This window comes from Drosophila nasuta, chromosome 2L, assembly GCF_023558535.2.
Source record: "Drosophila nasuta strain 15112-1781.00 chromosome 2L, ASM2355853v1, whole genome shotgun sequence".
NCBI classification, from domain to species: Eukaryota; Metazoa; Arthropoda; class Insecta; order Diptera; family Drosophilidae; genus Drosophila; species Drosophila nasuta.
Genome location: NC_083455.1, coordinates 21,507,880 through 21,528,188, shown reverse-complemented (window position 1 = coordinate 21,528,188; position 20,309 = coordinate 21,507,880). Strand labels below are relative to the sequence as shown.

At 43.2% G+C, this 20,309-nt stretch overlaps 7 protein-coding genes across 8 annotated transcripts; 3 read left to right on the top strand and 4 right to left on the bottom strand.

Annotated features, from left to right (window-relative positions):
• Positions 1–1,077: 1,077 nt before the first annotated feature.
• On the top strand, positions 1,078–2,254 carry LOC132798692 (heterochromatin protein 1). The gene is made up of 4 exons (XM_060810646.1): positions 1,078–1,240; positions 1,395–1,517; positions 1,573–1,689; positions 1,755–2,254. Exons 2-4 carry the CDS (start codon positions 1,416–1,418, stop codon positions 2,130–2,132), a joined length of 597 nt encoding a protein of 198 aa, XP_060666629.1. The 5' UTR covers positions 1,078–1,240; positions 1,395–1,415; the 3' UTR covers positions 2,133–2,254.
• On the bottom strand, positions 2,174–6,535 carry LOC132798679 (E3 ubiquitin-protein ligase TRIM45). Its single transcript, XM_060810633.1, has 7 exons — positions 5,811–6,535; positions 4,628–5,754; positions 4,313–4,540; positions 3,886–4,113; positions 3,493–3,826; positions 3,290–3,438; positions 2,174–2,928 (listed from the first exon to the last, which is right to left on the bottom strand). Exons 2-7 carry the CDS (start codon positions 5,738–5,740, stop codon positions 2,311–2,313), a joined length of 2,670 nt encoding a protein of 889 aa, XP_060666616.1. The 5' UTR covers positions 5,741–5,754; positions 5,811–6,535; the 3' UTR covers positions 2,174–2,310.
• Positions 6,536–7,096: 561 nt separating this feature from the next.
• Positions 7,097–11,731, top strand: LOC132798680 (sodium-coupled monocarboxylate transporter 2). Its single transcript, XM_060810634.1, has 7 exons — positions 7,097–7,227; positions 8,383–8,477; positions 8,530–8,706; positions 8,803–8,962; positions 9,680–9,745; positions 9,814–9,865; positions 9,922–11,731. Exons 1-7 carry the CDS (start codon positions 7,219–7,221, stop codon positions 11,172–11,174), a joined length of 1,812 nt encoding a protein of 603 aa, XP_060666617.1. The 5' UTR covers positions 7,097–7,218; the 3' UTR covers positions 11,175–11,731.
• On the bottom strand, positions 10,326–13,071 carry LOC132798683 (metallophosphoesterase 1 homolog). 2 transcript variants are annotated; one of them, XM_060810638.1, is made up of 4 exons: positions 12,585–13,071; positions 12,014–12,518; positions 11,767–11,957; positions 10,326–11,558 (listed from the first exon to the last, which is right to left on the bottom strand). In XM_060810638.1, the coding sequence occupies exons 1-3, from the start codon at positions 13,001–13,003 to the stop codon at positions 11,781–11,783; spliced, it is 1,101 nt and encodes a 366-aa protein (XP_060666621.1). In that variant the 5' UTR covers positions 13,004–13,071; the 3' UTR covers positions 10,326–11,558; positions 11,767–11,780. The 2 variants fall into 2 exon arrangements, with proteins under 2 accessions (XP_060666621.1, XP_060666620.1); XM_060810637.1 differs by having other exon boundaries at positions 10,326–11,957.
• A 264-nt stretch (positions 13,072–13,335) lies between these two features.
• LOC132798693 (mitochondrial import inner membrane translocase subunit Tim17-A) lies at positions 13,336–14,313 on the top strand. Its single transcript, XM_060810647.1, has 2 exons — positions 13,336–13,487; positions 13,568–14,313. The coding sequence occupies exon 2, from the start codon at positions 13,598–13,600 to the stop codon at positions 14,117–14,119; it is 522 nt and encodes a 173-aa protein (XP_060666630.1). The 5' UTR covers positions 13,336–13,487; positions 13,568–13,597; the 3' UTR covers positions 14,120–14,313.
• Positions 14,314–14,440: 127 nt separating this feature from the next.
• On the bottom strand, positions 14,441–16,162 carry LOC132798682 (chitinase domain-containing protein 1). Its single transcript, XM_060810636.1, has 6 exons — positions 16,059–16,162; positions 15,655–15,949; positions 15,403–15,598; positions 15,142–15,345; positions 14,691–15,090; positions 14,441–14,630 (listed from the first exon to the last, which is right to left on the bottom strand). Exons 2-6 carry the CDS (start codon positions 15,916–15,918, stop codon positions 14,489–14,491), a joined length of 1,206 nt encoding a protein of 401 aa, XP_060666619.1. The 5' UTR covers positions 15,919–15,949; positions 16,059–16,162; the 3' UTR covers positions 14,441–14,488.
• A 267-nt stretch (positions 16,163–16,429) lies between these two features.
• On the bottom strand, positions 16,430–20,254 carry LOC132798678 (serine-rich adhesin for platelets). Its single transcript, XM_060810632.1, has 2 exons — positions 19,072–20,254; positions 16,430–19,010 (listed from the first exon to the last, which is right to left on the bottom strand). The coding sequence occupies exons 1-2, from the start codon at positions 20,209–20,211 to the stop codon at positions 16,869–16,871; spliced, it is 3,282 nt and encodes a 1,093-aa protein (XP_060666615.1). The 5' UTR covers positions 20,212–20,254; the 3' UTR covers positions 16,430–16,868.
• Between the last annotated feature and the right edge of the window lie 55 nt (positions 20,255–20,309).

The window sequence follows — 20,309 nt, the reverse complement described above, 5'->3', positions numbered from 1 at the left end:
ATTGAAAAAAATAACGGATAAAAAAGACTTTTGATTTTCGTCTTTTTGCGTAATATTTAGTCTTAAATTAAAAAAGTTTAAATGCAAAACTATAGAAAACTAAATTATCTTTCTATGAAATCCATGTTCGTCAAATTGCATGCAGTAAAATGAAAACTTGGGGTAGCAATATTTCGGGAAAAGTGCAATAATGTCAGCTCCAGACCCATACAAAATGAGCACAAAAAATCAATATTGTGATTAATGACCAAAACATTTTTTGACTTTCTTGTCGGCCATAGCTCACATTATACTTTCGTAGATACAACTATTAGGAAGATATGTGACAATTTTGGTTGAAATCCTTTAGGCCGTTTTTGAGAAAATTGCCCTTTTGTTAACCCGCAAAAACAAGTTCATTTCGCAGGTGCATCAAGTAACTGGAACCAGTCAGGCCAGAGCCGACTCAAATCGGAAGACTTTAGTGTTAAATAACACCCTTTGGACTTTGGCGGGACTTTAAGTACTTGCAGAAAATAACTAATTTATTATAATTAATAAATATACGCAATTTTATATTCTTATTTAAATCATAATTTTGCAGTTTACTTGACCACTGTTAGCGGCAAAACACTATGTTAACGCTATCATCAAATTATTCTTCACATTTGCAGAACTTGCAGAAAGATAATTTATTTTTCTATAGTTTTGTTTTTAAACTTTTTTAATTTAAGACTAAATATTACGTAAAAAGACGAAAATAAAATGTTTTTTTATCCGATATTTTGTTATGTTACGCTAAAGTTGCGGAGCTATCTTGACGTACATAGAATGACCTCCTGGTTACACTTTATATCGAATATTGGTATAAATATTTTCAAATGGCTAGTTGATTATATGTTCAATAACATTTTAAATCGTCTAAACTAAGTTATATTGTTGATATCCTACAATTCTCATTCCCTTATATATTATATTTTTTTTCAAAAAGTGTAGTCACTTTTGGTACTTTTCAGTATTTGTATATCAATGCTGTTTACGGTATAATAGTACAAAAATCGCGATAATTGTCATTGAGACGTTTACCAGCACTAATTGGTGTAGCATTTTTTGCATACTTTATCGGAAAGAGCGCAACGCTAATTCGCAGCGGCATTATCCCAAGAACGCGCACTTTTTTCTCTAATTTTTTCAATATCGGTTTTGGGCAAGCAAAAGCCAACAAGAATCTGTCGGTTTTATAAACAGAATTGTGTTTGTGGTAAGTGTTGCATTACAGAAATGTGCATAATCTTCGTGTTTAAAATTTGCATGGACTATGCTTTCTGTTCTTGTTAATGTATAAATATACTCACATTTACACATACATGCAAACATATTTGTAAACCTGCGCCACTTTTTTTTGTTGCATGCAGCTCTCTTAAATTTTAAGTAAAATGTCTAAAAGGGGTGATCCGCAATCCTCTGGTGGTGAAGAGGAGGAAGAGGAGGAGTATGCCGTGGAGAAGATTCTCGACCGTCGTGTGCGCAAAGGAAAGGTTCGTATTACCCAAAACTAATATGTTCATTTGAATTAATTTTATTCCGCTTAAGGTTGAGTATTATCTCAAGTGGAAGGGTTATGCTGAAACAGAAAACACTTGGGAGCCCGAGGGCAATCTCGACTGCCAGGATTTAATACAACAATACGAATTGTCGCGCAAGGATGAGGTGAGTGGAGATGTTTTTTTTTTTCTTATGCAGCATGCATTAGCGTAATGTATAATCATTGACAGGCTAATGCAACAGCTAAAAAAGATCGTCCCGGTAGTACTGCCGAGAATAAGGATGCCTCGAGCTCATCCACTCCCAGCACCACCAATAACAGCAGCAACAACAAGCGCCAATCCGAGGAACCCCCAGGTCCAGCTAGCAAAACCAAGCGTGCCGAAGTATTAGTACCAGCTGGCGGCACTGGCTTCGATCGTGGCCTCAAGGCTGAAAAGATATTGGGCGCATCCGATAATGATGGGCGCCTCACATTCCTCATTCAATTCAAGGGCGTGGATCAAGCGGAAATGGTGCCATCGACAGTGGCGAATGTAAAAATCCCACAAATGGTCATTCGCTTCTACGAGGAGCGTCTTTCGTGGTACTCGGACAACGAGGATTGAAGTAACATGACAGCATTTCCAGCACCCCATTTTGAAGTCCGCTTACATTGTATTCTCTAAGTTTCACACAACATACAACAAAAAAATAAACCATGTTGAAATAAACTGCATGTCTTAAAGTATACCCTACACGCTTTCGACGTCCCTGTCTGTTCACCACATGTTGACAATATGCTGCTTACGAGTTCAGCAGCTTGTTAGCCACATTACATTCGGAGTTTTCGAGCACATTGCCGCAACAGGACCAATGCCTCCGCCCAGGATGTCCGGCATGTCCATGGCCACAGCCACTGTAGCCTGGCATGCGTCCTTCACATGAACACTTCACACTCTTGTTCCCCTTGCCAGAACAGAAAGCACAGCAGTGATAGATACCGGTGTGTGGACGCACTTGCCGGCAATGGAAGGTGTATGGACTGCCCTTAATCTGACGATCGTTGATGCTGACAGTTAGCATGAGGGTGCCCTGTGTGTCCGGAGTGAAGGCGATGCTGTAGGTGCCGTCGCGATGATCTGCCACATCGATGGGCAGAAACTTGGCATTCAACTCCTTGTACTTGATCATACAATTGATCTCTAGGCCACCGTGACACAAGGCAACCCCATCGCGATCCCTGGAGAGCAGCATTAGCTGCACTGTTCTGTGCAGTCGCAGCTGCGAGAAGCCCTCCCATTGCAGCGTGCAGAGCGTTGGCTCCACCGTCTGCATGGTGATGATGCCGTAGAGCGGTATGTCATTCTGCTCCTTGGTGGCGGGCGCTCGAATCTTTGCCAGAAAATGCAGCGAGTCCGAAATCTGCAAAGTTCGGAATAAATAATTTATTTAAGTTTCGTCTGTTTTTTAATGAAAACATTTAAGTCTGAGTCAAATGGGAAACGTAGAACTAATATATCTTACAATTTTATTATATGTAATTGTAATTTCATCAAATTTGTTTTATAAATTCAACAAGTTATATTTTATATTGTAATTCTATGATAATTGCGACTGTATTTTATATTTACTATATCTGCATATAATTACAGGATCTCACTCTGTCAAAACTATTTAAAATTGTTCTTTAAAAAATATTGTTTCACCAAAATTAAAGTCTTTCCTAGATTGGTTTCAACTTTTGCTATAACACTTATCTATTAAAATTATGATAGATTCTTACCTTAGGATCCACTGGCGGCTTGAACTGCTGGCAATACTCGAAGCGTCGCAGCAGAATGCGAGCAAAGCTCAATATTTCGACCTCGGCACCAATATCGCACAGTTCCTGGCTAAAGCGCATGGCATCCAGCGCTTGCTGTGTGCGTTTTTCTAAAGGATTAAGGGATTAATAATAAAGAATTGTAAATAAGATTTGATGCTTACCAAGCTCTAGCTGCTGATTGAGTATCAGCTCAATCTTGGATTCTCGGGCACGACTAATTTGCTGGAGCAGCGTGTTGCGATGCGACTGCAGTGCCTCAAAGTAGCTATTCATGTAGCTCTCCACCTGCGCCTGGATGTCATCACATCGGGCATTTATGCCTCGTGCAATCTCGTTGAGTCGCTCAATTGAATGCTCCGCATATTGACAGAGTGGACGCGTCTGTTCCGTTGCCTCTCGCAGCTGCTTGGCCACCTGCAGCTGCACTGCTGCCTTGGCAACAATCTCGTGGCGATGATTGCGATGCTGCAGCACCAGACAATCCGAACAGGCCAGCTAAGAAACATTCTATAGATGAGGAGAAACGCTGCGTAGTGGGCGGAAGATTGTCTCACCTGCTGGCAGGGTACACAGAAGGCCTTCAGCTCGAAGCCATGTAGTCCGCACTTCAACAGCAAATGACTGCTGTCTCCCAATCCCAACTGCTGTTGCTTCTGCTTGCGTGCACGTCGCAGCTCCATAATGTTCCTCAGATGGTGATTGGCTGTGCTGCGCTGCCTTTCGTGCGCCTCCTTGCACAACGAGCACAGATTCAGAGTGCAGCTGATGCAGTGATAAGTGGCCTAGAAAAGAACACAGTGGATTACTTTATATTATAAATATATATATCTCACTGAGCGGCCTCAATTGGTATCCAAAAAATGATACGTATACGATTATTTTTCCTATTTTGTTGTGGCCGTTAAACGAGATAACATGTCGTTAAGAGATTGTTTGCCGTTAGGTGACCTCACTTAATGATAATGAAACTTGCAGACTCACGCTAATTTCATCGCTGCAGAGCGAGCACCACACACGCGAGATGACATCGTCGCCAGCTTGCAGACGCAGTGCCTCAATGCGTCGCACCAGCATAAAGTTCTGCGGCAATTGACGCACTCCACCCACTGCTGGAAGCTCCGTGACATATTGACAGATGTGACAGCCAATGCAGCGCATGTTGTCCGTTTCGCTGGCAAAGCTTGCAGAGTTCTTGGCATCGATCTTGGTCTGAAGAAACAGCATTATAAGAATATAAGAAGTGATAATGGCGAACTTTTAATTAATTAATATTTATCTAATTCTTTTGCAACTTACCCGTAGCACCATGCGATCCATGGACTTTTTGCTGCGCAGACTGAAGCTGGCGCCGCGCTGCCGGGCCGGCGATACCGTTGCGAGTTCAGGCGTCGAGGAGCGCATACTGTAGCTGGAGCGATCCTCCCAGTTGACCTCTTCGCGCAGTTGCTCACTCGCCAGGCACTGCAGGCAGAATGAGTGTAGACAATGCAGCGTACGCGGATCAGTGTAGACATCCATGCAGATGGCGCACTTGAGATCCTCGGGATAACTAATGCTCACACAGCTGTTGGCATCGTTGCGTAGCTGAAAGCTATTCGAGGGCGATACCATGGGCGAGCCAACAGGTGAGGGCGAGCAGCTGGTTCTGGAGGCCAAGGAATTGAGTGTATCCGACGGTTCCATGCCGGGCAAAAGTAGTGTGCTAATCTCCGGTTGGACGCCACTATCCGGCGTAGGTGGCGAGATGCGAAGCTCCGGAGAAGCCTTTAAACTGAGCACACGTTTGGGTTTGGCCAGCAGCGGTGACTTTAGTGCTGGAGGAGGCGGTGGTGGTGGTGGAGGTGCCACTGTAATGTCGCTGGCGCTGCTGCTTTGCACTGAGACGGAGGAGGCGCCGCTTAGCACATTATCCAGCAGCGATTCGGGTGACGTAGAGCTGCCGCCCGTCAAGCTGCTGCTGCTTGGCTCACTGTTGCTGTCCGTGGTGGTCGGAATGACCCTCGCCTCAGGCAAGCCGAGAGTGCGCGAACGTCGGATGCAGTGGCTCATCTCGTAGACGGGCAATCGTGGCACTATTTGAGCTTCGCCCACGGCAGACATGCCAAGCTTGGGCGCTATGGTAAAACTGAAGAGCTGAGGCGCCGACTTTCGACGTACAGCATCCGTAGTGCCTTCAATTTGAACGGTTTGTTGTTGCAGTCGAATTTTGCTTGCGCTCAATTTGAGCTGCATTTTGCCAGCTGGCGATGTTGCAGCCTTGATTGGCATTGGAGCTGCGACAGCGTATTGGGATTGCACTTGTGCTGTCTGTATACGCTCATAGTCAATATGATTGGGAGACGTCTTGGGACCGCGCTTAAAGGTGAGTTTCGTTTGCCGAGTTTGTGTTTTCTCGCTCGCCTTATTCATTACACGAGATTTTACTAGGGATATGGAGCTAAAGTCTTCCACATTATGCAATCAAATTATGTTCTCTTACCTGTGATTTGAGCGTACCAAGTACCAAGTGCAAATCCACTTCAACAGCTGCGCGTTTCGTTGCCAACTGTTCATTCATCATGAAAGAAATGGCTGGAGCAGGCAACGTGCCGTATGCTTAATCTAATTACTCGGAATACTCAATACGATATGTAAATGCATTCGGTAAAGTGCTTGCTACAACTGTGACAAGTCTCTTTGACATGGCCAGTTGTGTTTGGCACCCTTTCCACAGCGGAATTGAATTGTTAGGTCAGTTTATTGCGCCCGCAGTGCGATTGGTAATATAGTTATTTCTAAACTTGCAAACAAGTGTCGCGGAAAATATATTTTTGCTAGGCAATTGCATTTATGTGTTTATGTTTAATAACTCAAATACGTTACAAGTTGCGATAAGTTTTTGAATTTCAATTCGCTTTGGATTCCTTATCGATTTCGATTATTGAATTCGATTGTTATGGCCTAACTATACAAGGCTTTTATTTCGAACCTAAATTCAAGCGTTTGGCATATTGTTCTTAAATGCAATACAATTGCATAAGTATTATTTGGTATTATTAGCTATTTAGTTTAAATGCGTCCATTTATAACGGAAGGCAATCTTCTTTGTTATCAAAAATTCTCAAACGTCGATCAGACACACACACGCTCACTTCTCATTGGTGCTGTGTTTGTAAACATGTAGAAGCTTTTACGCAAAATTAAAACCGTTGCTGCTGCTCGCTCTTGTGCGCTCACTCACACTCTCACTCTCTTCCTACGCGGGAGAGTGAGCTTTCGCCTTGGTGGTCGTGGCCGGCCCCCCACTCAGACCCAACGCAGGCGCTCGAGTGGAGCAAGCCCTCAGTGCATTTTGGCATCGGGCGGTGTGCGTACGTTGTTAACGGTTGTTTTTGCTTCGCACATCATCGCATCTCGCTCGCTTCGTTCGTGCGCCGTGTGGGTGACGCGTGTATTTAGCTTTTTGAGAATCGGTCAACAGGCAAACAACAACAAGAGACAGACGTAGACACAGAACTTGCGGCCAGCAACGTGAACAACTTTCTATTTTGTGTCTTTATGTTTTGTTTTCGCTTTCGTTTTGAGTTTTGTTTTTGGCTGCATTTTCGAGTGCGGTAACATTTGCAATTTCGAACTACGCGTGCAAATTGCAAATACACAATACATTGTAAGGCCTCTTCTCATCTTATTTAATCGGTCAGTGTCAGTAACGCGTCGCTAGATAATTACAACAACAGCAACAGCTAGCGTGTAAACAACATTACAAAACAAATTTTCCATTGGAACTTAACTTTTTGCTGTGTTCGCTTTCATCTTCATTTTCGCATTTGACGCGTTTTTGGCGGCGTTTCTTTTTCTCTCTGCGCCGCATTTCGCTTTCGAGTGACATTTACGAATAAATAATCAGCATGGAAGTGGTAAGCATGACTAACTAGCCGGTATTCCAAATATACATACGTATGTAAGTTCATACATAGATCTGCCTTCAAAATTATGCAAAGTTCTTACGTAGTATCAGCTCCAAAGTTCAGTTCAGTCGTGATAAAGCTTGGCTGTCCATTGCGCAAAAGGTTAAAGTCCCTCTGATTTTTATTCTGATTTTGTTTCTGCCCTCTGCCCGCCCTATCTAACTAAATACTGTATGATATGTATACGAACGTGTCGGTGAATTGTTCTCAGTCTGGTTTATCAAAAAAAAAAGAAACAAAAATTTAGTTCATTCACATGATAAGTACTCGTCACTAACTCACTGGATTACCTGGTATTATTATCGGCCATTCAACGTGTATTTATTGATACTTTCAAACAAAATTGCGATTTGAAAGTGCCGGGAATTTTAGACTTTGGCCTTTTCTAAATTTACAACAATTAAAATTTCATTTCTACATAAATAAACTTTCTGTAAGATAAGCGTAACATATTTCTAAAACAAAGTGAAAAATTTAGTATATTCGACTTTGAAATACCGTCACTTGTCTATAAGTATACAATTAAAATTCGAATTATCATAATAATAATTATAAAATACTAATTAAAATGGATGTAACTTCTGATTAAAATATGTGGATTATGGAAATTTAAAATATGGCTTGAAACTTTCAAATTCTAATTCAAATTGGTTTCATATATAAAAAAAATGTGTAGAATTTTGAAATTTAATTTAACTTATGAAAACTTTTTAAACTTAAAAATTTCAATTTGTAATACTTTTTTATGAAGTAATAGTTTTGAAATTCTTTTTTGAGTTCTTAAAAATTGTAAACCAATTATTTTTAAACGACCTTATGTTTTTCATGCATTGTTCATTGTTCATTTATAAGTCAAAATACACTTCTATGATCTAAGTGTCGGGTACAAACAATAACAGCGCATTTTATAAGTCAACTTCATATATAAAATAAAACTGGAACAGATTTTGCTGATATGAAAATACCTTTACTACTCCGCATTCATCATTCTGGTTATAGCTAATTTATACAAGTCATTCGACGCCTCCTCAGAGATAAACATGTTTATTTCTTATCTATACATGTTTATAAATACGAACATATTAAATAAATGGTTTATTACAGGCGGAAAGCTACAGATTTGGTAGCGTCGACTACATTGTATTTCTGGGCATGATTGTCCTGTCCACGGGTACAGGCATTTACTTTGGCTGCATCAAGTAAGAGAAGTAAACATTTTCTCTAACAAAACATTAATTAAATAATTATTAGAAAGAGCAAGAAATCCATTGACGATGTAGAACCAACGCTACCCACCACAACTAGTACTACAACCACAAGCAGCATGGAGACTCGAAAACATGACTTTGGTTCAGAAAAGATGAGCGAATATCTGTTGGGATCGCGACAACTAAAAGTATTTCCAGTTGCCATGAGTCTGATAGCCAGGTGACAATAAAAAACTCATATACTATTCGTAGAATTATATCACTCTCATAATACCAAACTTATCTCACTGTCGGGGGGTTTATTATCTACACACAGCTATGTATCGGGCGTTACAATACTGGGCACTACATCCGAGATATACAATTTTGGCACACAATACTGGTTTATAGCGATTGCCATCATACTGCAGGGAATTGCCGTCTCCTACATCTACATTCCCGTATTTGCAACTCTTCAAGTCGGCTCGTCATATGAGGTACGTCTCGAATTCCCTCATAAACCTAATGACCCCTTACCGAGTATGAAACAAATGTGGAACATATACGATACGATAATGGGTTGTTGAAGGAAATCAAAATAAATGATAAGAGACCCGCCGTTGAATGGTATTCAATTAAATTATAGTACGTACTTAATAGCGTATAAAGCCGGGCATGATTTACCTGTACTTCAAATTATGATTTATTGAGTTTATCATTTACAATCGTAGTTTAAAAATATTTAACGATCTAAGATTTTAAGTTATAGCCAAGTCTTGAGAGTATTTTCATAGAAAACAAAGATTCAAAGATCAATTTTTTGTTTATCACGATTGGAATTTTCATTAGCTTACGATTCGTCATTGCACTGGAAACAGAAGCGGTGCCAATTGTAGCAAACATTTTAATTAAGCAAAGACATCACAAAGACTCATTCAATATTGGACTTTGGTCGACAATAAATGTCTGTATACAGATCGTAGTATTTTTGCCATGATTAATAATGTAAATTAGATTCGCACTTGACAGTTGTTGTCCAGGCAATAAATTGGCATACTACATTTTTTGTAAACGTCAAAGTCGAGTTTATTTGATGTATTGCTACTTAGTAAAAGGTTAAGAGCGGTTGATTTAATTGTAGCGGATATTTTCAAAGTGGATTTTATTTAAATAGGTTACTTAATTGATTCGTATTCTTTTTTTTGCATTTGCAGTATCTGGAAATGCGTTTCCATTCGGTTATACGCAGCATCGCTTCCTTTATGTTCATTCTAGATGAGGTGAGTTAATGGTGAAGATATGCTCTCATATTTAATTCATAATTCTTTTTTTATTTATTATTTTTCAGATACTCTTTCTGCCTTTTGTGGTTTATGTGCCGGCCATAGCTCTTAACCAAGGTAACTGAGTTTAAGCCATTTAAAGTATCTCAATTGACTCTCTTTACGTTTTCTAGTCTCCGGCATCAATTTGCATGTGATATCGGCGGTGATTGTGATCGTGTGTGTCTTCTACACCTTTGTGGGCGGTATTAAAGCGGTGGTGCACACGGATGCCTGGCAGACACTGGTAATGTTCCTTTCTGTGCTGGCTGTAGCCGCCTTGGGCACATATTATGCCAACGGCTGGGACAAACTGTTTGGCGATGCTGCCAAGGGCGGTCGTTTGATATTCTCGAACACGAATCCTTCGCCCTATGTGCGACACACCGTGTGGAGCGTGCTCATTGGCGGATTCTCATACTGGACGTCGTTTAATGCCGTCAATCAGACAATGGTGCAGCGTTACATGTCGCTGCCATCGCTAAAGCAGGCGCGTGCATCGATGGCCATATTTACGATTGGTGTGGCTGCCTTTGTCTCGGTTTGCTGCTATGTGGGACTGCTCATCTTTGAGATGTATCAGGATTGTGACCCATTGAGCGCGGGCCTCATCACTCACGACGATCAGCTGTTGCCATTGTATGTGGTGCAGAGTGTGGGGCATATTCCTGGCATCGCTGGTCTCTTTATTGCAGGCATCTTTGGCGCCGCGTTGAGCTCATTATCCGTGGTGCTGAACTCCACATCGCTGGTCATTCTGGAGGATATTGTGCGCGGCTGCTTCAAGATGCGGCCGAGCGAGCGCGCCTCCACGGTGCTTGTCAAGACGTCCATCATTGTGCTGGGCGTGGTGGCGCTCTCGCTGGTCCTGGTGCTCGAGCAGTTGAGCGGCATTCTGAGCATCTGCACCTCCATGACGGCCATTGCTGCGGGCACCACGTTTGGTCTGTTTACGCTGGGTATGCTGGTGCCATGGGCCAACAATATCGGGACAGCAGTAGGGGGTATTGCTGGCGCTTTGCTCGCGGGCTGGATATCATTTGGCACACAAATCACCATAGCAGCGGGTGGACTTAATTCGCAGAAGTTGCCAGTGTCCGTGGAGAGCTGTGCAGCGAATGTCACATTGCCCGACAGCGTTTGGGTGGATGAGGAGCAAGTGTTTCCATTGTATCGACTATCATATCATTGGATCAATCCCATTGGTGTTGCTACAGTTATTGTGGTTGGTGCCATTGTCTCGCTGTTCACAAAACCCACAGAGCTGAAATCACTGGATCCGGATCTGATATCGCCAGTATTGCATAGATGTTTGCCAAAGGAATGCTTCGTGGGACGCAATCATCATGCGCAGGCGCAAACGAACCTGCTGAATGGTCAATCATAGACAATACGCCTCACTTCCACACAAAAAAGAAGAGCAAGTAGTTAGCCAAAATATTATATTCCTATTATCGAGTGTAGTTATAAGTGTAGTTGTAGCTTAATTTATCTTTAGTCTAGTAGTACAAATTGCAGTTTGATTTTGCAAGAACAAAAAATTGGCGCGCACATTGTAACAAGGTACAGGAATCTATGAATCTGCATATCCTTTTTTTGTTTAGTTTCACATTCATAATGTATGTACATCATGTTTATATTTAGTTTTGAATCCTAATTTGTGTTTCCTTTGCATCCAGTTCATTTGTATAATTTCTTTGGCATTTTTGTTTTGTTTGTCGGCAGACTCCCGATGTGTGTATATTCCGTGTGGACTTAGCAAGCATTATGTCTGTGATAAAAGTATTCATAAATATACATACATATTTCTATGTACTATATATCAGCAAATGGCTGTTGCGTTTGTTAATTGTTAATTGATATGCCGCAAAAATGTGATAAATGTTTTTATGAGTGTGAGCAATCCTAGCATTATGCTACCTAAAATGTTAGCCCCTAATTTGGCCGTGAATCACAAAAATACTTTGAATACTTCGTACTCATATAATTACACTTAGTGGTGCTTCTTCTCCGCTCCCGTCGCTGGACGTCGTCGCACAAAATACTTTCGCAGCTGGAATGCAATTAACACTAGGCAGGCCACTGCAGCACTCACATAGCTATTAAAGACAAACTGCTGTGGCAGCATTTTGCATTTGAATACCGCATAATCATCCGGCGTAATGGTGGCCTACGAAATATGTGCAATTAATATCAAGTCTAATAAAAGTGATTTCGTTTGCTTACCAGCATGAAACTGGGATTGACATTGTTGCGCCAGCTAAACGATGCTACCGTATACTCATCGATGCCCAACCGATTGATGTTATGGCAATAATAATGAGAATGCCCGGCAAACGCCAGACGTGGCTTCAAAAGCTCGCCCAGCATATCAGTGGCATCTTTGGATAGCACATGATAGCGTTCGCGGAATGTCTCAATATGGGGTGCATCGTGTTCTCGACAAACCCGGTCTGATATGCGATAAGTGGGGAAGTGTTGCATGACTATGGGCTGACTGTAAGGATGACGACGAGTCCGTGCACATTCCGCCTCATGAGGATGTTGCATGCAGTGCAGTGTTCTTGATATATTCTTGAGTGCGGACTCCGCTTCCGCGCAGAACAAGCAGCCATCGCCCTCCATGGCCATAGAGTTGACAACCACAAAATGTATTTGCTTGATGGTGTAAAGATGAACCTTGGAGTAGTTTAGATAGTTCTCGAAACGTGACATGAAAAACGGATGCATTCTAAAAGAGATAGAGAAATGAACACATTACATTTGTAAATAACACAGATATTCCAGGCTAACTCACTTGTAGTGGAAGCCAACATCGTGATTGCCAACCACACTGATAAGCGGAATGCCAGCAGGCAGATTAAACATCTGCAGATAACGCCAAACGTACTCCTGGAATTGCTTATCACTGACCATGTCACCCTCGTCAAACAGATCGCCCAGCACGAAGACCACATCGGGCTGGAGCAAACGAGATGCTGCCTGGAAAGAACGTGTCATGTGCCATTCACGATACAGCTTGTCCAACCAGTGTCCGCGATGTGGTCCCAACAAATGCGGATCGGCAATAATCATAGCCCTTAACGGATCGTCCACATATTTTTTGCGTCGTATCTCGGGCCATTTGCACTTTTGTAATACCACAAAGTCGGCAACGTATTCGCAAAAGATCAACGCACACAATAAGATTACAAAACAGGCATAAAGCCAACGCATTTTGCAAAAACAATAATAGTAATAAGAATTCCACTTGCCGGCGAGTTAGCGAATGCAGCAGAAACGCAAACAAAAGATTACAGGGCTGGCAAACGATATCGATAGGCCAGGGCCCGAATAGCGAGCGGCAAGTTTGATTCATAGGAAAGGACAAATAACTTTTAGCGGTTGGTTCACAAGCAATCTACGATACCTTCTAAATTAAAGTGATACCATATTTGCAATATAGCGTAACGTTATTATATTAACAAACAAAAATAATTAAATTTGTATCAGTTGGCGATACCGCGAATGTAAACTCAGGGCTGGTAAACCATTTCGATAAGCCAGGGCAGCAGCACCTCACTTTTGGTTAATCACGCAGCAAGTTTGTTTCGTAAGAAAAACAAATTGCTCTCCCATTGGTCGTAATTAATAAGAATTTATTTAAGTTTACACAAATATTTCGTCAGCCAACGAATATTTGTGCTTGTATATAGTTGTGGTATGTAAAATAATTCAAGGACATTTACAATAATTGTGAGTTTTCTTTTACATAATTTTAACGGCATGCGTTTTTCGCAGATAACAAACATACATACATAACGACATACGATGGAGGAATATACACGTGAGCCTTGCCCCTACCGTATTGTGGATGATTGTGGTGGCGCTTTCGCTATGGGCTGTATTGGTGGCGGTGTCTTTCAGGCCATTAAGGGTTTCCGCAACGCTCCATCGGGCATGAGCAGACGAATGCTGGGCAGTTTGACGGCCATCAAGACACGTTCACCCGTCATTGCCGGAAACTTTGCGGTGTGGGGTGGCATGTTTAGTACTATCGATTGTACCCTTGTACATTTTCGCAAGAAGGAGGATCCCTGGAACTCGATAATAAGTGGTGCGGCAACGGGCGGCATCTTGGCAGCTAGGAATGGTGTACCGGCGATGGCTGGTAGTGCAATCATTGGAGGAGTGCTGCTCGCTCTCATTGAGGGTGTGGGCATATTGTTCACAAGAATATCGGCTGAACAATTCAAAAACCCGTCTCCTCCCACCGAAGATCCTGCAGCTCTGGGTGACCCTTCCAGTTTCTCGTTTGGCAATCCCACGTCTAACAATAAACAATATCAATGAAAATGTTATTACATTATTTAATTTGTATATGCACAATAGATTTTAATTTAATCATAAAAGCCGAGAGTCCAAATTGATTGAATCCAAATGCCTATCGAAATAAGCTAGCGAGAGCTTAGCTGTTGCCTATCGATGTAACGATTGCTGCAAACTGTTTAAAAACAAAGGAATGTATAAAAATTATTGATTTAATTGGGGCTTCGCAATCTGTCATAGTATTTAATTTATATCAATAGAGTGTAAATCAATCAATCATAATATACCGAAAATTCATAGAGTACCTTCGATATACCAGCTGCTGCAGTTTAAAAACAAAGGACGTATCAAAATTGTTATTTATTTGGTATTTGTGACTGGAATGATATTCGTTTAAAAGAGATCGTAAAAATAGTTGAGTCCTTGTCCGAGTTCCCAAATGGAGATGCCAGTGCCCAGCTCTTTAGCCAGCTTAATGCGCTCATTTATTGAGTGCAATGTGGGATAGAAAACAATATGACGACCAGTTTCAGATCTGAGAAATAAATGTATGATTAGCTAGAAAATTTGGCATAGAAGTAATTAATTTTCTCACTTGATCTCAAAGAAGTTCTCAATGTCGCGCTCGTCAAAGGTCAAATGCTTCTTCACATGCCGGACCAACTCCAAATATTGGCCAAAAGTGATGGGACCGCCACCATCAGGTGTATAATCATTGCCATACATATTCAAGCCCAGAAGTATTTTGGAACGCTTCGTCTCGATGTCGTGGCAGCCATTTGGCGTCATATGCTCCACAGCTTTGCGCACCCAATAGAGCGGCGCATTGGCGCCAGGGCGCTGCACACTGGAGAAATCATAGGTCATCAGGGAGAAGGCGTAAACATGCTTGTACAGCCTGTCCATGTGCTTCTCGCCAAACAAGTTTGGAGTGTCCTTGCGCTGCGGCGGAATCACCAGGATGAGACGCAACTGCTGCTTCTGCAGCTCTTTGACTAAAAACGAGAAATTAGCATTTAATTGCAATTCATATTAAATTGGTTTACCCATTTGCAGCACCAATGTAAAAAGGATTTGGTCGTCTATGCGACCAGCTAGCTGCGACCAAACCTCCAACACCAAACCATCAAAACCATGCTGCTTGCACGTCTTGATGAGAAGCTCATTCAGTTTAGTGCGCTCCTTCGCATCGCTCAGCAGTAGTTTAATGTCGCGGTCAGTGAAATGATCGAAGATAATACGAGGAAACACTGCAAAAGATTGAGCATAGTCAAACAACTGTGGGAAACCAGAAACTCATTGGAAACCTTTCACTGTGCGCATCTGTGGTTGTTGTTGTACCTTTCCTTTGCGTCGCACATCTGTCAGCCAACCCGCGTCGATGTCGTGTGTGCCGGCCACGGCATACTCGTTGCCCTGCTTCACAATTTGTAGCCAGACGGGTGAGATGATGTCAAACTTTTTGGCAAAGATCTTGGCCACATCATAGCCATGTGAGTTCCACTGTAAATTTATCAATTAGTCAATGTTTTGAAGGGGATAATCTTGTTCATGCTCACCGGCGTTACATAGCCTAGTGTGGTGCCATTGAAATGTCGCAACGCAGTGTCCTTATAGTAGGCATCGTGATGCATAAGAATGTCCTTCGGCAGCGGCTCTGATGACACTAAGTCCAAATCAAACACATCGCTGTCTTGTGGACCACGTAAGAACTTGGATTCTTTGTGCTTCGACTTTGATTTGCTATCTGGCGAGAGTGTGGCAGTTGCTTGCTGGCTACACAGTAGCAGCAGCAGCATAATGTGTACACATGAGACGTTCATCTGGTTTAGCAAAGATTAGGAACAAGAAAACCTTAAAATATCCAAACCAGTCGAGAAAACAGTAAAAATCAATAAAATCATGGTGCCACCAATAGGGAATGGCAATCATTGTGACTCAAATCACTTTTACTCATGCTTACCGGGTTATTGCAGTTTTAAAAATTTATAAATATTGCACATAAACAAAATTTGCTGCCAGCAAAAACAATTCACCGGCTCTGTCCTCAGTTACTTATCGTTATCGTTCGATGACGATTGCTCATTAGTGGTGGTTGGTTAATTGACCAGAGTTATCGGCGGTTATTCAAACCAAAACAAAATTCGAGAAGTGTTTACAAAACAAACTTTAACAATTACATCAGCAAATTAAAACAAAGTAAATATAATAACAAAAACGAGAATAATCACAACAGTAAAAAACACCACATTAACTCTTTTACCTCGTTTTATATGTACTTTTTAGTAATTTTGATTTTATTTAATATAATAAATAGTATTATTTATGAGAGTTTGTCATGTGCTTTCATGTCCGAAGTTATTAATTTCTAATTATATTTCCCCAACATAACTAAAATGCTTTTTTATATCGATATTTATATTATGTATATTATATTTAAATCTTTTATACGGTATAAATTAAAGGGAGGGGGATTATTATCATAATGCTGCTTTAACTTAACATCGAAATTAATTAAAATTAAAACTATTGCATTAGACTAACCGAAAATCTACAATCGAAGTTGTTGTTTGTTACCAAAACTACAATAATTATCATTTAAAAAAAAAATGAAATTAATTGAATTAAAACACAACAAATTGCTAAATACAATTTTCCCAAATTAAATAAAAAATAAAACAATAGCGCTACGTAAACATTAAGAATTAATCGTAATCATAGTACTAATCGTAATTATAATCATTTGTTTGCTTGCTTAGCTTTCTCCTTCCATTCAGACAAACACACGCATTAAGTCGCTGCTCGCCGAGCTGCTGCCCGGCGTGGAACTGTTGCTCTTCCATGGATTGTTGTTGTTGTTGACGCTGCTCCCATTGCCTGCTGTAACACTAATGGCTGCACTACCTCCGCCACTGCAAATGTTGCTGTTATCGGAGAGCGTGCGCAGCAATTGTTTCTTGAGCAGCTGATGCTGTGGACTCGCATTGCCCATAGGATTGACAGCGACGCCGACGCCACTTTGCAACTGCAGTGGCAAGTGCAGCGGACGCTGTCGCATCAATGGTCGACCATGGCTATGACCGCCGTTGCTGTTGCTGCTGCTGCCAACCGGGGAGTGACGTTGTGGTCGTGAGGCCAGCAATTTGCGTCTCTTTTCATAGAAACTGTGCATGCGCTTGTGCTGCTCCTGCTGTTGCAGTTGCTCCAACAGCTGCTGCTGATCGCTGGCATCATTGTGCTCCAACTTTTCTGGCTTTAACTTTCCAGCAAGCAGATCATTGAGTCGTTTCACCGTCAAGCTATTGCTGTTATTCGTCAGGCGACTCAGCAGCGTGCGTTTGTTACATCTCAGACGCTCTTGCGCAATGATGCTGCATTTCTGTGCATATATCGTTTTGCCCTGGGCAGGATTACGTGGCAGCATCAGCATCTGTTGGGCAGCTGTTGTTGGATTACTGGAGCCATTGCAGTGGCCAGCGTGTGACGACGACGGCGGCGGCGGTGGCGGTGGACGAGCTAGGGTGCCCACAATGCCATTGCCATTGGTGCCATTGAGCGAGAGCAGGCCATGATTCGCTTTGCGCGTCATCAGCAGATTCTTGCGCAGGGTGGCGCCCATGCCGTTGGGCAACTTGACCAGGCCAAATGTGTTCATGGCCAGCGGACGTGGCGGTCCCGCATAGAGTGTCATATTAAAGTAGGTGGCAGCATCCTCGTGATATTTGGCATTGACCAGTTGGCGATGTGGTTGCGCTATAGGTTCACTCTCGTAGCTATTGTAGGTTGTGTTGTTGTTGGTGGCTGGTTGTGGTTGAGGCTGGGCTTCCAGCTTGACAGTCTTTGTATGGTTGTTGTTGGCTTCCGCCGCGCTAACAGTCTCCAGTTTCGTAAAGTCAAAATCGCTTAGTTCATCATTGAAATGATTGGCATCCGTTGCAGCTACCGCTCCAGCTGTCGTTCCAGTTGTTGTTGTGAGGACATTCACATCGACATTGTCGTAACCCGCCTGGGTGAGAAACTCGGCAATCACCTGCTGCTGACTCTGTTGATCCAGCACCGACACCTGATTATTGTCCGTAATCTCATAAATAATACTTGGCAGCATCATATGCTCATCTCCCGTCGTCGTCGTTGCTCCTCCGCCTGCTGCGTTCACCTCTGCTGTCGTCACTTCAGCATCATCCGTCAACGAGGGCACATCATAAACACTAAATTGTGCTGTTGCCTCTTCGTTGAGTTCCTGCTTCAGTTGATGTTGCTGCTGATGATGTTGCTGCTGTTGTTGTTGATCTGCTTCGAGCATCTGTTGCTGCTGGTAGATCAATTGCTGCAGCTGCATCGCATTTATGGCTGTTAACTGTGGCTCCTGCTCGTGTTGCGAATCCTCTCCAAATACTTGCTGTTGCTGCTGCTGTTGATACAACGCTGTGGCATATTCGTTGGGATCCGCATTAATGGTGCCGTCATCGTAACGCAAACGTTTTGTAGCCGGCGCATTTTGCTCCTGGAGTTGGTGTTGCTGCTGCGCCGCTTGATGCTGCTGCTGTGGCTGTGAATGCGACTGTGAGGTGTCCAATGCGCTCTCATCGAATGGTATATCCGACTCCACGGTGTTAAGAATCTCGTTGATGAACTTGCTGTCGAGCATTTCGTCCAGTGTCAGCGATATCGAGTTGTCATCGGAGGTGTTGTGCATGGGCAGCGGTTCCTCAGCGACTGCCGAGAGATCCACTTGATGCTGGCGTGGCTGTTGCTGCTGCTGCTGCTCCTCGTGTCCTGTTATCGAGGACACGGCCTGATCCAGTTCACTCAACTGGTGCTGATGCTGCTGTTCGTAAAGCGGTGCCTGCTGTTTCTCCTTGGCGGGTTTGTTGCTGCGGTGATGCGTTGCAGCTGCTTCTCCGGCAGCTTTCAGCTAAGAGAGAATTGCGAAAAAAGTTAGCATAGGATTTGTAATGTACGGATTTGCAACTAACCTTCTTTTTGCTTGGCTGCGTCTCCTCCAGCAAACTGGGAGCAGGCGAGTAGTTACTGTTGTTGGCATTCTCGTTGCCATTGCTGGCGGCGATAGCAACTGCAGCGGGCGTTGTGGGCAGCGAGCAGGATGAATTTGAGGAGGAAGAGGAAAACACCGTAATGGCTGCAGTTGCGCCTGTTGCGGCCACATCATCCTTGACAGCCACAGGCGGCGCGGCAGCTGCTGCAACTGTTGCTGCTATGGCACTGGCGCTCTTCTTGGAGCCACCACCTGCTGCTACTTTGTGATGCAACTCGGAGTGATGGCGATTTTTGGATGACTTGGAACGCGAACGACTTGTGCTGCTGCTGCTCGTCTTGTTGGAGGAACTGCTACTCTTGCTGCTGCTGCTTTTGTGACGCGATGAGGACGTTGACGACGAAGTTGCCGAGCTGCTCGACACATGTGTTGCATTATTATTGATGGCAGCCAGAGAGCTGCTTGATCCATTCGAACAACTGGACATCGTGGCCGACAATGTGTCTGTGGGTGAACCTAACAATTCCGCCGGGTCACGCACACCATCCTGACTGTTTTGCTCCGCCAGCGTTGCGGCTTGAGAGGAACGTGATGTTGAAGTCGTCGACGTCGTCTCCGTCGTGTTGAGTTTGTTGGGCACCGCATCCCAAATGCTGGGATGCTGCAGTGCAATGTGATTGTTGAAACCGGCCTTGGTGTAGCTGCCATTGCAGGCATTACACACCACAATGTCGCGCGCTGCTTGCTTTGGCACCATGTCATAGTAACCCATGTCGGCGGCATTTAAACGCTGCACCTGCAACACGGCACGGGTCCCGCCTCCACCACCACGTAGCTGTGTCTTTTCAGCGGCACGCAACTGCTTAATCATCTTGTCCAGATCAAAGACCTGTTGCCACTTCTGACCTTGAAGAGCGGCCAACGACAGGCTGGATGTTGGAGACAGCATACTGCCCAGCTGGGAAGCGGCAGCGGCGGCACTGCTCACAATCACATCCGACTTGGAAGAGTTGGTCATGGCTGCTGCATTTGCTCCTACTGACGTCTTGGCGTGCTTTGTGGCAGCGTTGTTCGACTGTTCTGTGTAGTTTAAAGCGGCGGCCACATCACTCATGGGCATCGTTGCTTTGCTGCCCGGCCTTCCGTGAACAAATGCCGGGCGAATGATGCAATTGAAGAGCGAGACGAGCGAAAGATACGTGAAATGGGGGCAAGATG